Below are 16,284 nucleotides of genomic sequence, written 5' to 3' on the forward strand. Positions count from 1 at the left end.
ATCACCTAAACTTAAATTAATTGGCTTTGTGTATGTGTGTGTGTGTGTGTTTGAATTTTAACAACCAATTTTATTTTGTAACTATTAAAAGAAATCTTAGTGATTTGACTTTAAATAATTTCATATTGTTCAAGAATTGTAAATATATTTCTCACTGCTTAAGAAAATCATACTCACTATTATTCAACCTCAAGTCTACAAGGTTCAATTTAGAAAACCTGAAATGAGAATAGGAAATTCATTTTAATAAAATAACAAAAAGTCCTACCGAAAATTATACTTCTGAAAAGAGAACAAAAATTTAACAAAAGATGAAATTTTCCAATATAACAAAGTGATAACAGAATATCTGTTTAATTCAATTGTTTTATGTTTAATACATAAAACAAATCTTTGTACAACACTTTAAACTTATATGAGGCTAAGATAATTTTATATTTTAATATATCATTAAATGAAACTTTCCTAAAAATTCATCAGTATATGCAAATCTAACACACAAGAAAATTACTTGATAAACTACATTAGCTAATCTTTGTTGTATATTCACAGCTTGACGTTTTATGTAGTAAATGTATACAGTCAGTAACTTGAGAAAAGAGTAAAATAAAAAAATGCAAAACACAAATCAAATGGATCAATATTATAAATCCACCCCTACAAAACAATAAATGGTTGTTGCTTGGTTTTCACTCTCTAAGTAACCTGAGGCATTGTGTTACAGGAATAGAAGTCTAAAACAGTTGGCCACACCTTGGTGGAATCATATTCTTAGAATTCTTAGACATTGTCTACACACACTCACTGCAATCCTCTGTCACATAGCTGCCGTAAAAAGTTGAGATGGAGTTACTTTTTCAGTTACTACATGTCAGTGTAGATCCATTATAAAAAGTAATGTGTGTCATGATATTTTCATTTTATGAAAAGAACCATCTTTTACCTATTGGCTTTTCCTATTGATACTTTGTCTAGGCCCTGTCTACTTTCATATATAGAAGATATTAAACTTAGTAAAATCAGTGTTCTTCTATTAATCATTATACTGACAATCTTGTGTCTGCAAGCATATCTGGTTCACTTATGAGTTAATATACCTCAAAAGTAAAATTGTATACAGAAAATTCTCTACTCATTTATTACAGAATCCTGCTTCATTCTGCCCCCTACTTCTCTCAATATAATGAAGAAAATAAAAATTAAAAAATAAAAACAAAAACAAAAAGTAAACAAAGAACCACTCACCTTCTGAGCCTCCCATAAACATCCTTGTGGACTGAGGCCCTAAGAAGTAGTTATAAGGAAGAAATGCCATCAGCACATCTCCCTCTAGACCCACAGTTATCATGTTATCTGAAGAAGGCACTTCTGACACTGTTACAAAGTGATACCATCAAATGGAAAAGTAAACTTCCTTAATTTTAGGAGAACAGTAGAGTGGAAAGAGCTGAGCTCTGGGTTTCCTGTGTGTGAGATACTCTCTGTGGAGCATAACTGGGTGTGTGTTGATTAACTAAATTCAGTCCTTGTGAACAAAAGTAAAAATAATAATACCCAATTTAAAAGAAATAGAAAAACAATTTAGATGCCCCAAGGTATTTATTCTGTTTACAAAGCACTTGTGGTACAATTCATACTTAACTGACAGTGACTTTAGCATTTCACCTAGAAATCAACAGCTCCTTTGAGAAAATTAGGAAAATGTCACCTCCTCCAAACACTTCAATGGTAAAATATTTTTCTTACAGAGCACACAGCCTGGAGGAAATATGACTGTATTTTCAGCAGAAATTAAGATGTGGGATTGTAAATTTAGCTTGGTTTTCAGTGTGTATACACAGGAAATATTATATATGTGGGACAACATGAAAAAAAATCTTCAAATTATAGGCACATATGAAAGAGAAGAATTCAAAGCGAATGTCAAACAAAGGAATTTCAAAACTGCCCCAAAAACAAAGCCATTAAATTTCAGAACACCACGTAATGCAAAACAAAAAAAAAAACAACCAAAATTTTCAAGCATCTTAAAGTTAAAATACTAAGTATACAAAACAAAGAAAACTAAGGGGAAAAAAGTGAAATTAAAGTGCTCAGAAAAACACAAGACAAAAATAAGTGAAACCCATCAAATACAAAGAAAAATGTCCCTAATTTTAGGAAAAGATGGGAATAGGAACAGCTGATTCCTCAAGGTGATCTTTCAAAGGTAGTAGTGCCTACAGCAATACATACCAAGTTTTAATGACAACCAATCTTAAATGATACGCCACAAATACAACTCCAGTGAATGAAGAAAGTACAGTTTTAACCCTAAACATTTTATATTAAGCTTTATTTATGATAATAAGGCACTGGAAAACCCAGATGACCCTCAACAGAAGAATGCATACAGAAAAATGTGGTATATTTACACAGTGGAGTACTATTCAGCTATTAAAAAAAACTTCATGAAATTTTGAGGCAAATGGATGGAACTAGAAATATCATCCTGAGTGAGGTAACCAATCACAAAAGAACACACGTGGTATTTACTCACTGATAGGTGGATATTGGGCAAAAAGATGGAAATACCTATGACACAACTCACAGACCAAAAAAACCTTAAGAGGAAGGAAGACCTGAGTGTGGAAACTTCATTATGTCTTAACAGTAGAAACTAAATACTGACAGGAGTTTGAGGGTGGGAGTAACGTGGAAGGAGGAGAGGAGAGGAAAACGAGGTCAGGATCAGAAATGAGAGGAAAGGGGGATAATATAGAGAGGGTCAGGAAGTGGAACAGAGTTGTGTAGCAATGGGGGATGGTGAATAGCCTCTAGATTTTCCAAAATGCCAGAAAAGCAAGAGGTTCCCAGGACCCAATGGGAATGAGATTAGCTTGAATGCCCAACAAAGTAGAAGAACCTGTAGAGACCATATCCAGAGATGAGGAAAGGCCCTAGTTGGTGAATGGTGCCACACACTTGTCTCCAAATTTTTTAAAACGACTTTATTTTGCAAAACAAAGATAAATGTACAGATTTTAAACATTATTTGCTTAAAATTATACATTTTTGTCAGTACTGTTTTTTCAGACATTAAAATAAATTTTACATAAAACCATGTGAATATGTTTTTTAGTCAGTACTTGATTTTTTTTCAAGGGCTTGACAGTATGCATTGAAAACCTACTAGTTGCAATAAGCTTAAAGTACATGCAAAACAAAACGCAACATGGAAATAGTCAAAGTCTTCTTGTTTTGTGAATATATGTATATTTTTTTGTTTTCTTTATTTCTTGGACTTCATACAGTCTCCAAATTTTTAATTCAGAATTACTCCTGTCCAAAGAAAATATGAGGACAACATGTAGAGCAGAGACAGAAGAAAAGGCCATCCAGAAAATGCCCACCATGGGATCCATCCCATAGACAGTCACCAAACAGATAATATTGCAGATACCAAGAAGTGCGTGCTGACAAGAGCCTGATATAGCTGTCTCTTGAGAGGGTCTGTTAGAGTCTGACTAATACATAAGTAGATGATCATAGCCAACCACTGGACTGAAAACAGGGTCCCTAATGTAAAGGACTGAGGGAGCAAAGGGGTTTGCAACCCCATAGATAAAACAACAATATCAACCAACCACACCGGCCAGAGCTCCCATGGACTAAACCACCAACCTAAGAGTACACATGGAGAGACCCATGGCTCCAGTAGCATATGTAGAAGCGAATGAATTTATTGAGCATCACCTGGAAGAGAGGGCCTTGTTCTTGTGAAGGGTTGATGCCCCAGTGTAGGAAAATTCCAGGACAGGAAGGCTAGAGGGAATTGGTGTGTGGGTGGGTGGCTGGGGGAGCATCCTCATAAAGGCAGAGGGAGAGAGGGATGGGAGGATTCTACTGGGGAAACCAGGAAGGGAATAACGTTTAAAATGTAAATAAAGAAAATATCAAAAAAAAGAAAAATAGATAATATAATCCTTCTAATATACAGGATAAAATACAAAAACCACATATTAATCAAATCACATGCAAATAGGTCTTTGTCAAAATACAAAACAATACACCTACATGACAAAAAAGTCCTGGAAAGATTATGGATGCAACAAAAACATAATAAAGGAAATTTAAAGCAAGCCAATAATCAATAGTAGCTCAAATGAAGAGATAATTTTTAAAATTACACCAATATCAAAAAAAAACAGAAATGTCAATATTCTCGAAAACTAATCAATATACTGGTTGAAGACTTTTTTTTTCCTTACCACTTTATTTTTAAAAAAGATATTCAGCCATTTGCCACCAGGAACAGCAGAGATCCAAGTCCACAGGAATGTCAGGACAGCCCAGTGAGTACCCAAAACACAGAGAGGGCCAGGTGGAGCACGCAGAAAACTTGGTATTTCAGAGAGTTCAGGGGATCAGGAATCCTCAAATAGGGACTTGATACCTGCCCAGAAAGCCCTTTTGCATAGACCAAACGTTCAGGTCATTTGAACCTGGAGCAGCAGAGATCCAGGGACACAGGCCTGGTAAGATTTTGCTGTGACTATCCAAAGTGCAGAGAGGTCTAGGCACAGCACGCAAAAAATGTGGCCCTCTGGTTGAGTGGAGCCGGAACTCTGGCTTGTGCTCTAAGGTCAAAGATCGACAAATGGGACTTAATGAGATTGCAAAGTCTCTGAAAGGCTAAGGACACTGTCAAGAAAACAAAACAACAACCAACTGATTGGGAAAAGAACTTTACCAACCCCACATCTGATAGAGGCCTAATATCCAAGGTAAACAAAGAACTCAAGAAGTTAGACACCAGAGAATCAAATAATACTATTAAAAAATATGGTATAGAGCTAAACAAAAAGTTCTCAATTGAGGAATATTGAGTGGCTGAGAAGCATCTAAGGAAATGCTCAATATCCTTAGCCATCAGGGAAATGCAAATGAAAACAACCCTGAGATTCCACCTCACACCAGTCAGATTGGCCAAGATCCAAAACTCAGATGACAGCAGATGCTGGCGAGGATGTGTAGAAAGAAGAACACTTCTCCACTGTATTTGGGGTTGTAAACTGATACAACCACTCTGGAAATCAGTGTGGCAGTTCCTCAGAAAATTGGACATAGTACTACCCGAAGATCCAGCTATTCCACTTCTTGGCATATACCCCAGAGACACTCCAATATACATCAAAGATGCATGCACCACAATGTTCATAGCAGCTCTATTTATTATAGCCAGAAGCTGGAAAGAACCCAAATGTCCTTCAGTAGATGAATGGATACAAAAATTGTGGTACATTTACACAATGGAGTACTACTCAGCTATCAGAAACAATGACTCAACCAAATTCTTAAGAAAATGGTTGCATCTAAAGAATATCATCCTGAGTGAGATAACCCAGTCAAAAAAGAACAGACATAATATGCAGTCACTGATAATGTGATACTAAACCCAAAAAGCTCTGAAAACCCCAGAAACAACTCACAGTCTGCGTGAAGTTCAAAAAAAAAAACTATTATGCTCATTCCTTACACACCAACAAAACATTGTCTAATTCCGGGTTACATCCTGTTTTACATGTACTTTTTGCTTATTGTAACTAGTAAGAGCTTAATGCACACTATCAAACCTTTGGGGGAAAAAAAGCCAAGCACTGACAAAAATGTATTCATATACTTTTATGCAAAAATGCTTAAAATTTGTTCTTTATCTTTGTTTTTTAAAATAAATTTGTTCAACAAAAATAAAATGATTAAAAAAAGAAAAAGAAAAACACAAAGTCACTAAAAGCGCGATGTAATAATCCTTTCTTGATGTTTTCATTCAGGTGACAATTTTTCTTGGTGTCAGTCCCAATTTTATTGTCATTTTCATCAATAAGAATACACATCTCTGATCAAAGCTGAACCTGTTTTTCATCAAGATGGGTGATATTTATTTCAGTCATTGTGACAGAGTGTCTGATCTAACCTAGAACACAGAGATTCCAGTTACAGGTGCTGAGAAGCTGCTGTGCCAGGTGCTGCACTTCAATGCTCCCCGCTGCATCCTGCTCTGCCTTCTCATCCTGCTATGTTAGGCTGTGTTAGAAAACCCAAGTCTAAGCTTGTAATAAAAAGTCCCTAGTATGAATATATCAAAATTGGCTCTCTTGTGACCTATTGAGGTTACAGATGCTTACTAAAACAACATTGCATCTCCCAAAACAATAAGAAAAAATACTTAAGGATGGGTGATGGGGGATCAAGCAAGAATATCATACTGAGAGGGGTATGGGAATATACTGCTCTATATGGGAAACACTACTCAGAATAGATTATAATGTTCAAATAATGGAAGATGGTGGTAAACATTTGTGATCCCAGAGCTGAAGAGTATAAGACAAGAGGATCCCTGAGTCTACCATCTTGGTCCAAGTTACAGAGAGAGATGCTTTATCAAGAGACCAAATGAATGACATATGAAGAACAACAGCCAAAGTTTTTTTTTTATTTTTATTAGATACTCTCTGTATTTACATTTAAAATGTTACCTCCTTCCCCCACCTCACTACCATCCCTGATTGCCCTTCATTAGTATTCACAAAGGTGCACTCACCCCTAATCATTCTCTCAACTCCATTGCCTTGGCATTCTCCTACATTAGATAAACATGCCCTCACTGGACCAAAGGCCTCTTCTCACATTAATGACAGACAGTGTTTTCTTCAGCTACATATGCACCAGGAGCCATAAGTGTCTCAATGTGTGCTCAATGGTTGGTGTTTTAGTCCATAGGAGTTGTGGAGGGTATGGTTGGTTAATAATATTTTTCTTCCCATGAGGTTGAAATGCTTTTCAGCTCCTTCAGTCCTTTCTTTATCACCTTCATTCGGGACCCCGTGTTCAGTCTGCTGATTAGCTGCAAGCATGCTCAGCTGCATCTGTGTGAGTCTGGCAGAGCTCCTGAGGAGGCATCTTTATCTGGTTCCTGCCAGTAAGTTCTTCTTGGAATCAGCAATAGTGCTTAGGTTTGGTGGCTACATATGGGGTGGATCTCTTGGTGAGGCAACCTAAAATGATCTTTTTTTCAATCCCTGTTCTTCTATTTGATCTTATACTTCCTCCCATGACTGTTTTGTTCTCCCTTCTAAGAAGGGTTGAGGCATCCCCATTTTGGCCTTTCTTCTTTTTGGGCTTCATGAAGTCTGTAATTTTATTCTTGGGTTTTCAGAGATTTTGGGGGATGGTATCCACTTATCAGCGAGTGCAACCATGTGTGTTTCTTTGTGACTCGGTTACCTCAGTCAGGATGATAGTTTCTAATTCCATCCATTTGCCTAGGAAATTCATGATGTCAATACTGGTAATAGCTGAGTAGTACACCATTGTGTAAATGTACTAAAATTTTAGTATCCATTCCTCTCTGGAAGGACATCTGGGTTCTTCTCAGCTTCTGGCTTTTATAAATAAGGCTGCTATAAACATGTTGGAGCTTTTGTCCTTGTTATATGTTAGAGCACCTTTGGGGTATATGCCCAAGAATAGAATAGCTGAGACCTCATGAAATTGCAAAGTTTCTGTAAGGCTAAGAAACTGTCAAAAACACAAAAAAGAAGCCAAAAGATTCGGAAAGGATGTTTACCAATCCCACATCTGATAGATAGCTAATATCTAATATACACAATGAACTGAAGAATTAGAATCCAGAGAATAAACCTATCCTATTAAAAAATGGGATACAGAGATAAACAAAGAATCTCAATTGAGGAATACTAAATGTCCAAGAAGCACATAAAGAAATGCTCAGCATCCCTAGTCATCAAAGAAATGCAAATCAAAACAACCTTAAGATTCTACCTCACACCAGTCAGAATGGCTAAGATTAAAAACTCAGATGAAAGCCTAAGGTGGCAAGGATGTGGAGAAAGAGGAACACTCCTTCATTGTTGGTGGGGTTGTAAGCTGGTACAACCACTCTGTAAATCAGTTTGGCAATTTCTCAAAAAATTAACATTTTTTTCTGGCCTCTGCAAGTACATATACAGACATCCCTCAACTGTACACACAAACAACCATAACTGAATACAGAGACACAATCAACAGATTGTACAACATGTAATTATATATAAATAATTATATTTACCATCAATTTTAAAATAAATAAAATAAAGTACATATAAAGAGGCACATGACATTTTCATTGAATAACTATGCAAAATATGGAGATTAAAGTTAACATTAGTTTTATGGATCCAGATAAATTATGATTAGAGTAAAATAAAGCTACTTTATTTAATTTTGATAAGAAAACATAAATTACAATCAAAAGAAAAAAAGTTTAAAAGTCAGTATCACTGAGGAGCATCTTTGAGTTACCAAAGGAATATTCATTATATAAAGTAAAAGGAGAAAAAGATAATTCATGTTGAAATATAAATTTATTGGGCACAACTGATTTAAGAACTCTATTATATGGCAAAGGAATTGGAAAAAAAAGGTTCATGTGAAATAGCACAAATTTTACTTAAATTATATAAAAACTTGCTTTGCTACTTGAACCTTTAAAATTATTAAAAGAAAAATCTGTATTGTCAAAATGAAATAAATGGAGCTTTACAGGATGATATTTATGACTGGTAGTAAAACCAATTTCAGGGGATCCCATGACATCTTCTCATCTCTGTGAACATCAGAATAGACACACGCATGCACTCTAACACAATACTTATACATATGAATAAGAAATAAATTAATAGCTTTTTGAAGAATAGAGAAAAAACTTTTTAAAATGATACATCGTGGCATTTTGACTGAACATTTTTCAGCATAATGATTATTCTGTTATCAAAACTGATTTGCACTAAAGGAGTAATCGTGGGATAAGCATTCATCACAAATTTCTGAAAAGTCAGAAGTACCGTGTCATGCCCCCAAGCAAGGAGCAATGTTAATGACATGGTGTAGTCTACCCAATACATGATCACAAAGCAAACCACCAGAAGCAAGATAGACTGAGTGGCCCTTTTCTCAGGAGATGATCTTAGCTGGCTGATACTATGAAGATGCTTGCATTGTTTCTGATGTCTGATCAAGATAATCATCATGTATGTGCTTGTGGTCAGCATGACTCCTACAAGAAACACATCTCTCAAAGTTGCTACTATTAAAATCAGTCCTCTGATGATGTGGTTCATGGGTAAGAGGGAACAGTACTTAGTGACCTTCATCTGGTTGGTCTCACTCATGTTGGTATAAGCACCAGCATAGATGATCCGGTTGCTATTATAGAACAAATTGAAAGACCATATACATAAGAAATAATATTTCATATACTTTTTTAGTTTTTGTTTAAAATTTGCCAAAAAAGAGGTACTGGGACTGACAGTGACAGCCTGGAACACACTCAGGAGGCAGGTGATGCAGATAGAAAGGCCTCTCATCACTCTGTGTATGAAAAAAGTTGCCTTACATTTGAAGTCATTATCAATGTTTAGTGTCTCAAATAAGTCTGTAAGCAAAATTTCACCCCCACTTAGAAACATTATTATATGAACCAGGGTCAGTTGACAGGAGATCAGGTCTGTGGGCTTGGGTCTGTGACCCAGAATTATGAAAATATAGAAACAAAAAAGAAATGTATTAGCAAGGACTCCAAGTCCAGCTTGGAAATAAAGGACATTTTTGAGTGAGAACATAAGTAGACAGTGCATTCATCTCAAGATCATAGTGAAAGTTTATTTCATATATCTGAAAAAAATAGAGAATACATAAAGTGTGCGATTAGACAGATTATTATCATTCTATTAACAATATTATTCTTGAATAGCCTCTAAAACCCTTGATCTACCACACTGTACACCTGAGCCTAAATTTCTATGTCTTCCATGTATCTTCTGTATATATAGACAATTATAGATGGTAAATACAATCAATGTCATATCTGTACAAATACTCACGTTGTGTGTCTGTATTGCACCTAAGTCTTGTGCCTTAGAAATCAAATCCTATTGATTTAATAGCCCTATTTCTTGATAACACATAAAACAGTAGTTATGAGTTCAGAATGTTAATCATATCTGTACAACTGAATAAAAGTTGCATTGATCTGGAAAATATTCTCAGGAGAAATCCAAAATATCAGGTGGTTAAGTCTCATGTTCTATAACTTTACTTTCTCTATTTGGCAACTATCCATGTTTGACCCATAATTCAAATGCAATCACCTTGATAATCCATGTCATCACAATCTTCCTTTCTCCATCTGTTTTATGTTCAGGTTCCAAGAAATATTATGTGCTCAGAATCTTAATTAAAAAGATAGATACAGTTGGAAAACATTAGTTCACCTTTCAAACCCTATGACAATTCAGTATGGCTCTAAATGGTCCTAGGTCTTTTCTACTTTAGGTCCCATCGCAGCACCTTTTTTGAAACTTCAGGTTTAAAGAACTAACCCCAGCTACCAAGACAAATAGTATTTTTCATTCATTTTTCAAGAGGCAGAGTAATTAGTTAATAGAATGAGTAGTAATGGCTTTTCAGCATCCAGATTGATATTTTACCCACCTACATCTTTTCTGTACTTTTCCCTCCACACTCTGGGAAGGCCCCATTTTCATAGTTCACTGATGAGATCATTTGTACCCTGATATTCTGATTACTATTGCTTCCATTTAACACCTATATGGTCCATGTTTCTCTTTTCCTTTCCTGGTTTCTGTAGTTACTATAGTTTACGTTCATCTCTCCAATAAGAGAGAACTTGGGATGCTAAGATAGACACTATTATCCACATGATACATCAAACATGAAGTTTACAAAAATGACCAGATAGTGATTCTGTTTATATATTTCTGTTTCAAAACATGTTTCATCCCATGCAGTGGACAACAATGTCCCCAGTGTTACCATACATTATCAGAACCCTCACACTTCACACTTTCACTCAACAGTCTTACATATAGTGCCTATGTTAGTTATTTGACCTGGTACATATAATCAGTTCAATATTGAGTTAATTTAATTCATTAAATTAAATCACCATGTGATACAAAAAGATAACTAAACTGAATCAGATTCTTGTGAGAAAAGAGTATCCAATTATATTTCAAGTTCACACATATGTGCCACATATATAAACATAGGCATATATGTATGCAAGTAGTTCATCTGCCACACAGACCACCAGCCCGTAAGGGTTGAAAAACTGATGAGTAGGAGATATGGGCAGCCAGGGAGCAGAGAGATCTCTGCAGAGTGCGCACACAGGGCACACCCTCCGACCTGCCTGATCCAGGGACCAGGAAAAGAACTTTGAACCTTCTGTTTCCACCCTGCGGTGACTTCAGGGCACAGAAAAGAGCCCAGACCATCTGCTGCTCAGACCGCCAGCTCCTAGGACTGAAAAACTGGGACCAGGAACAGAACTTTGGAACTTCTGTTTCCAGCACTTCAGAGTGCAGAACAAAGCCCGGCGCATCTGTCACGCAAACCACAAGCCCCTAAAGGTTGAAAAACTGGGGAGTGAAAGATCTGCGCAGCCGGTGAGCAGAGAGATCTCTGCTGAGTAGGCACGCTGGGTGCACCATCCAACCTGCCTGATCCGGGGACCAGGAACAGAACTTTGGAACCTCTGTTCCCACCCGGCGACTCTAAGGCATAGAACAGGGCTGGGCCCATCTCCCACCTGGACCAGCGGAGATCCAGGGACACAGAAAAGATACAAGGGAAAGGTGAGAACATATCACTGACAAGAAACTGGCAAGAGGAAAGAGAAAGAGTATATCCCAAGGAAACCAAGACAATCTAGCAACACCAGAACCCAGCTCTCCAATAGTAGCAAACATCGGAATTCCAAACACTCCAGAAAAAGAAGACACAGACCTGAAATCATGCCTCAAGACGCTGATAGAGATACTTAAACAAGAAAGGGAGGAAAAGCAAAAAGATTCAGAAGCTTTTAAAGAAGAAACAAGAAAAACACTCAAAGAACTCAAAGAACGAGAGGAAAACAGAACCAAAGAAATAAAGGAATGGAAGAGGGAAATTAAAACAGAAATTGACACAATAAAGAAAGCACTAAAAGAGATAACCCTAGAGTCAGAACACCAAAAAAAGAAATCAGGAGTCACAGAAGCAAGCATTTCCAACAGATTACAAGATATCGAGGAGAGAATCTCGGGGGCAGAAGACAACATTGCAAACATAGACAAAACAGCCAGAGAAGATGCAAAAAACAAAAAGCTCCTAACCCAAAATGTCCAGGAAATACAAGACACAATGAGAAGACCGAACCTAAGGATAATAGGAATAGAAGAGGGGGAAGAGTATCAACTAAGAGGCACAGTAAATATCTTCAACAAAATCATAGAAAAAAACTTCCCTACCCTCAAGAATAAGATGACCACGAGCATAAAAGAAGCGTTCAGAACTCCAAATAGGTTGGACCAGAAAAGAAATACCTCCCGACATATATAGTAAAAACATCAAGTGCCCAAAGTAAAGAAAGAATACTAAAAGCAGTAAGGGAAAAAGGTCAGGTAACATATAAAGGCAGACCAATCAGACTCACACCCGATTTCTCAACAGAGACCATGAAAGCTAGAAGAGCCTGGACAGACATCATGCACTCCTTAAGAGAGCGCAAGTGCCAGCCCAAGCTGCTATACCCAGCAAAACTATCAATCACTATCGATGGAGAGACAAAGATATTTCAAGACAAATCAAAATTCACACAATATCTGACCACAAACCCAGCACTACAACGAATTATAGGTGGAAAACCCAATACTAGGAGGGAAAATAAAGCCTAGTAAAAACAAGAAAACTCCTAAACAAGAAAACTAAAAGAAGAAAAAAACACAGACACAACTCAACCCAAAAAAGCAAAAATGGCAGGAAACAGAAACAATTATTCCTTGATATCTATTAACATAAATGGTCTCAACTCCCCAATAAAGAGACATAGACTATCAGACTGGATACATAAACAAAATCCAGCCTTTTGCTGCATACAGGAAACTAATCTCAGAGACAGAGACAGACACTATCTCAGAGTAAAAGGGTGGGAAAAAAACTTCCAAGCAAACAGCTCCAAGAAGCAAGCTGGAGTGGCTATTCTAATATCGAATAAAGTAAATTTCCAACCAAAAGTTATCAAAAAAGATAAAGAAGGACACTTTTTACTCATTACCGGGGAAATCTGTCAGGAGGAACTCTCAATCCTTAACATATATGCTCCAAATAAAAAATCACCCACATTCATAAAAGAAACTCTACTAGAGCTCAAAAAATATATTTCACCCCACACAATAATAGTGGGAGACTTTAATACCCCACTCTCACCAATGGACAGATCAGGGAAACAGAAACTGAACAAGGACACTGCAAAACTAGCAGAGACTTTGAACCAACTAGAATTAATAGATATATACAGAGCATACTATCCTAAAGTAAAAGAATACACCTTCTTCTCACCACCCCATGGCACCTTCTCGAAAATTGACCACATAATTGGACACAGAACGAGCCTTCGTCGATATAAGAAGATTGAAATACTCCCATGCATCCTCTAAGATCACCATGGTCTACGGCTGGTCTTTAACAAAAACAAAGACAACAAAATGCCCACATATACATGGAAACTAAACAACGCTCTGTTAAAGGATAGCAGGGTCAAAGAAGAAATAAAGAAATTAAGGACTTTCTAGAATTCAACGAAAACGATAACACAACATACCCAAACCTATGGGATGCAATGAAAGCAGTATTGAGAGGAAAACTCATAGCCCTAAGTGCTTCCAAAAAGAAACTGGAGAGAGCTCACATCAGCAACCTGACAGCACAGCTAAAAGCGCTAGAACAAATGGAAGCAGATATACCCAAAAAGAGTAGACGGCAAGAAATAATCAAAATTAGGGCAGAAATAGACCAAATAGAAACAAAAAGAACCATTGAAAAAATCAACAAAACAAAGAGTTGGTTCTTTGAGAAAATCAACAAGATTGATAAACCCCTAGCCAGACTAACTAAAGGGCAAAGAGAGAGTATCCAAATTAACAAAATCAGAAGGAAAGTGGTGACATAACAACTGAAACTAAGGAAATCCAAGAAATCATCAGATCCTACTACAAAAACTTATACTCCACAAAATTGGAAAATCTGGAGGAAATGGACGAATTCCTAGACAGATACAAGGTCCCAAAGTTTAACCAGGACCAAGTAAACCATCTAAATAATCCCATAACACTTAAAGAAATAGAAGAAGTCATCAAAAGCCTCCCAACCAAAAAAAGCCCAGGTCCAGACGGGTTCAGTGCAGAATTTTATCAGATATTTATTGGGGATATAACACCAATATTTGCCAAACTATTCCAAAGGACAGAATCAGATGGAATATTACCCAACTCACTTTTTGAGGCTACAATAACACTCGTACCTAAGCCACACAAAGACCCTACAAGGAAAGAGAACTTCAGACCAATCTCACTTATGAACATTGATGCAAAAATACTCAACAAAATCCTTGCAAACCGAATCCAAGAACACATCAAAACGATCATTGATCATGACCAAGTAGGCTTCATCCCTGGGATGCAGGAATGGTTTAACATAAGGAAATTCATCAATGTAATCCACCATATAAACAAATTTAAAGACCAAAATCACATGGTCATCTCACTAGACGCTGAGAAAGCATTCGACAAAATCCAACACCCCTTCATGTTAAAAGTCCTGGAAAGAACAGGAATCCAAGGCCCATACTTAAACATAATAAAAGCAATATACAGCAAACCAACAGCCAACATCAAACTTAATGATGAGAAACTTGAAGCAATCCCACTAAAATCAGGGACTCGACAAGGCTGCCCACTCTCTCCCTACCTATTCAACATAGTACTGGAAGTCCTGGCTGGAGCAATTAGACAGCAAAAGGAGATCAAGGGGATACAAATCGGAAAGGAAGAGATAAAAACATCACACTTTGCCGATGACATGATAGTGTACTTGAGTGACCCCAAAAATTCCACCAGAGAACTGCTACAGCTAACAAACAAGTTCAGCAAAGTGGCCGGATACAAAATTAACTCAAACAAATCAGTAGCCTTCCTGTACTCAAAGGACAAACATGTGGAGAAAGAAATTAGGGAAAAGGTACCCTTCACAATCGTTACAAAAACTATGAAATACCTTGGTGTGACTCTAACTAAGGAAGTGAAGGACCTGTATGACAAGAACTTCAAACCTCTAAAGAAAGAAATTGAGGAGGATCTCAGAAAATGGAAAGATCTCCCATGCTCATGGATTGGAAAGATCAACATCTTAAAAATGGCCATCCTACCAAAAGCAATCTACAGATTCAATGCAATCCCCATCAAAATTCCAACCCAGTTCTTCATGGAATTGGAAAGATCAATGTGCAATTTCATATGGAATAACAAAAGACCTAGAATAGCGAAATCCATCCTCAACAACAAAGAAACATCTGCGGGAATCACTATCCCTGACCTCAAGCTATATTACAAGGCAATTGTGCTGAAAACTGCATGGTACTGGTAAAGAAATAGGCAAGTGGATCAATGGAATAGAATAGAAGATCCAAAAATGAGCCCTCATGTATATGGTCACCTGATTTTTGACAAAGGAGCAGTAAACATTCAATGGAAAAAGGACAGCCTATTCAACAAATGGTGCTGGTCCAACTGGCACTCAACATGCAAAAGAATGAAAATAGACCCGTTCTTATCTCCTTGTACAAAGCTCAAGTGTAAGTGGATTAAAGATCTCCACATTAAACCAGATACACTGGAACTATTAGATGAGAAAGTAGGGAAAACCTTAGAACACATAGGCACAGGAGAAAATTTCCTGAACAAAACACCAATGGCTCAAGCTCTAAGGTCAAAGATTAACAAATGGGACTTAATGAGATTGCAAAGTTTCTGTAAGGCTAAGGACATCATCAAGAAAACAAAACGGCAACCAACAGAATGGGAAAAGATCTTTACCAACACCACATCAGATAGAGGCCTAATATCCAATGTGTACAAGGAACTCAAAAAGCTAGACACCAGAGAATCAAATAACCCTATTAAAAAATGGGGTACAGAGCTAAACAAATCATTTTCAGTTGAGGAACACCGAATGGCCGAGAAACATCTGAGGAAGTGCTCGACATCCTTAGCCATCAGGGAAATGCAAATCAAAACAACCCTAAGATTCCACCTCACACCAGTCAGATTGGCCAAGATCCAAAACTCAGATGACAGCAGATGCTGGCGAGGCTGCGGAGAAATAGGAACACTTCTTCACTGTTGG

General features: G+C 37.0%; 1 protein-coding gene across 1 annotated transcript in view; it reads right to left on the minus strand.

The window, feature by feature from the left end:
* Positions 1 to 9,662, minus strand: part of LOC308432579 (vomeronasal type-1 receptor 90-like) — a gene marked incomplete at both ends in the record, with an annotated part of 37,829 nt that extends 28,167 nt beyond the window's left edge. The window contains one exon of the mRNA XM_080932368.1: positions 9,536 to 9,662. Coding sequence (XP_080788494.1) covers positions 9,536 to 9,662 — 127 coding nt within the window. The remainder of the gene's footprint in view (positions 1 to 9,535) is intronic.
* Positions 9,663 to 16,284: the final 6,622 nt, after the last annotated feature.

Source organism: Micromys minutus (genome assembly GCF_963924665.1).
Source record: "Micromys minutus genome assembly, chromosome: 18".
Classification (NCBI taxonomy): Eukaryota; Metazoa; Chordata; class Mammalia; order Rodentia; family Muridae; genus Micromys; species Micromys minutus.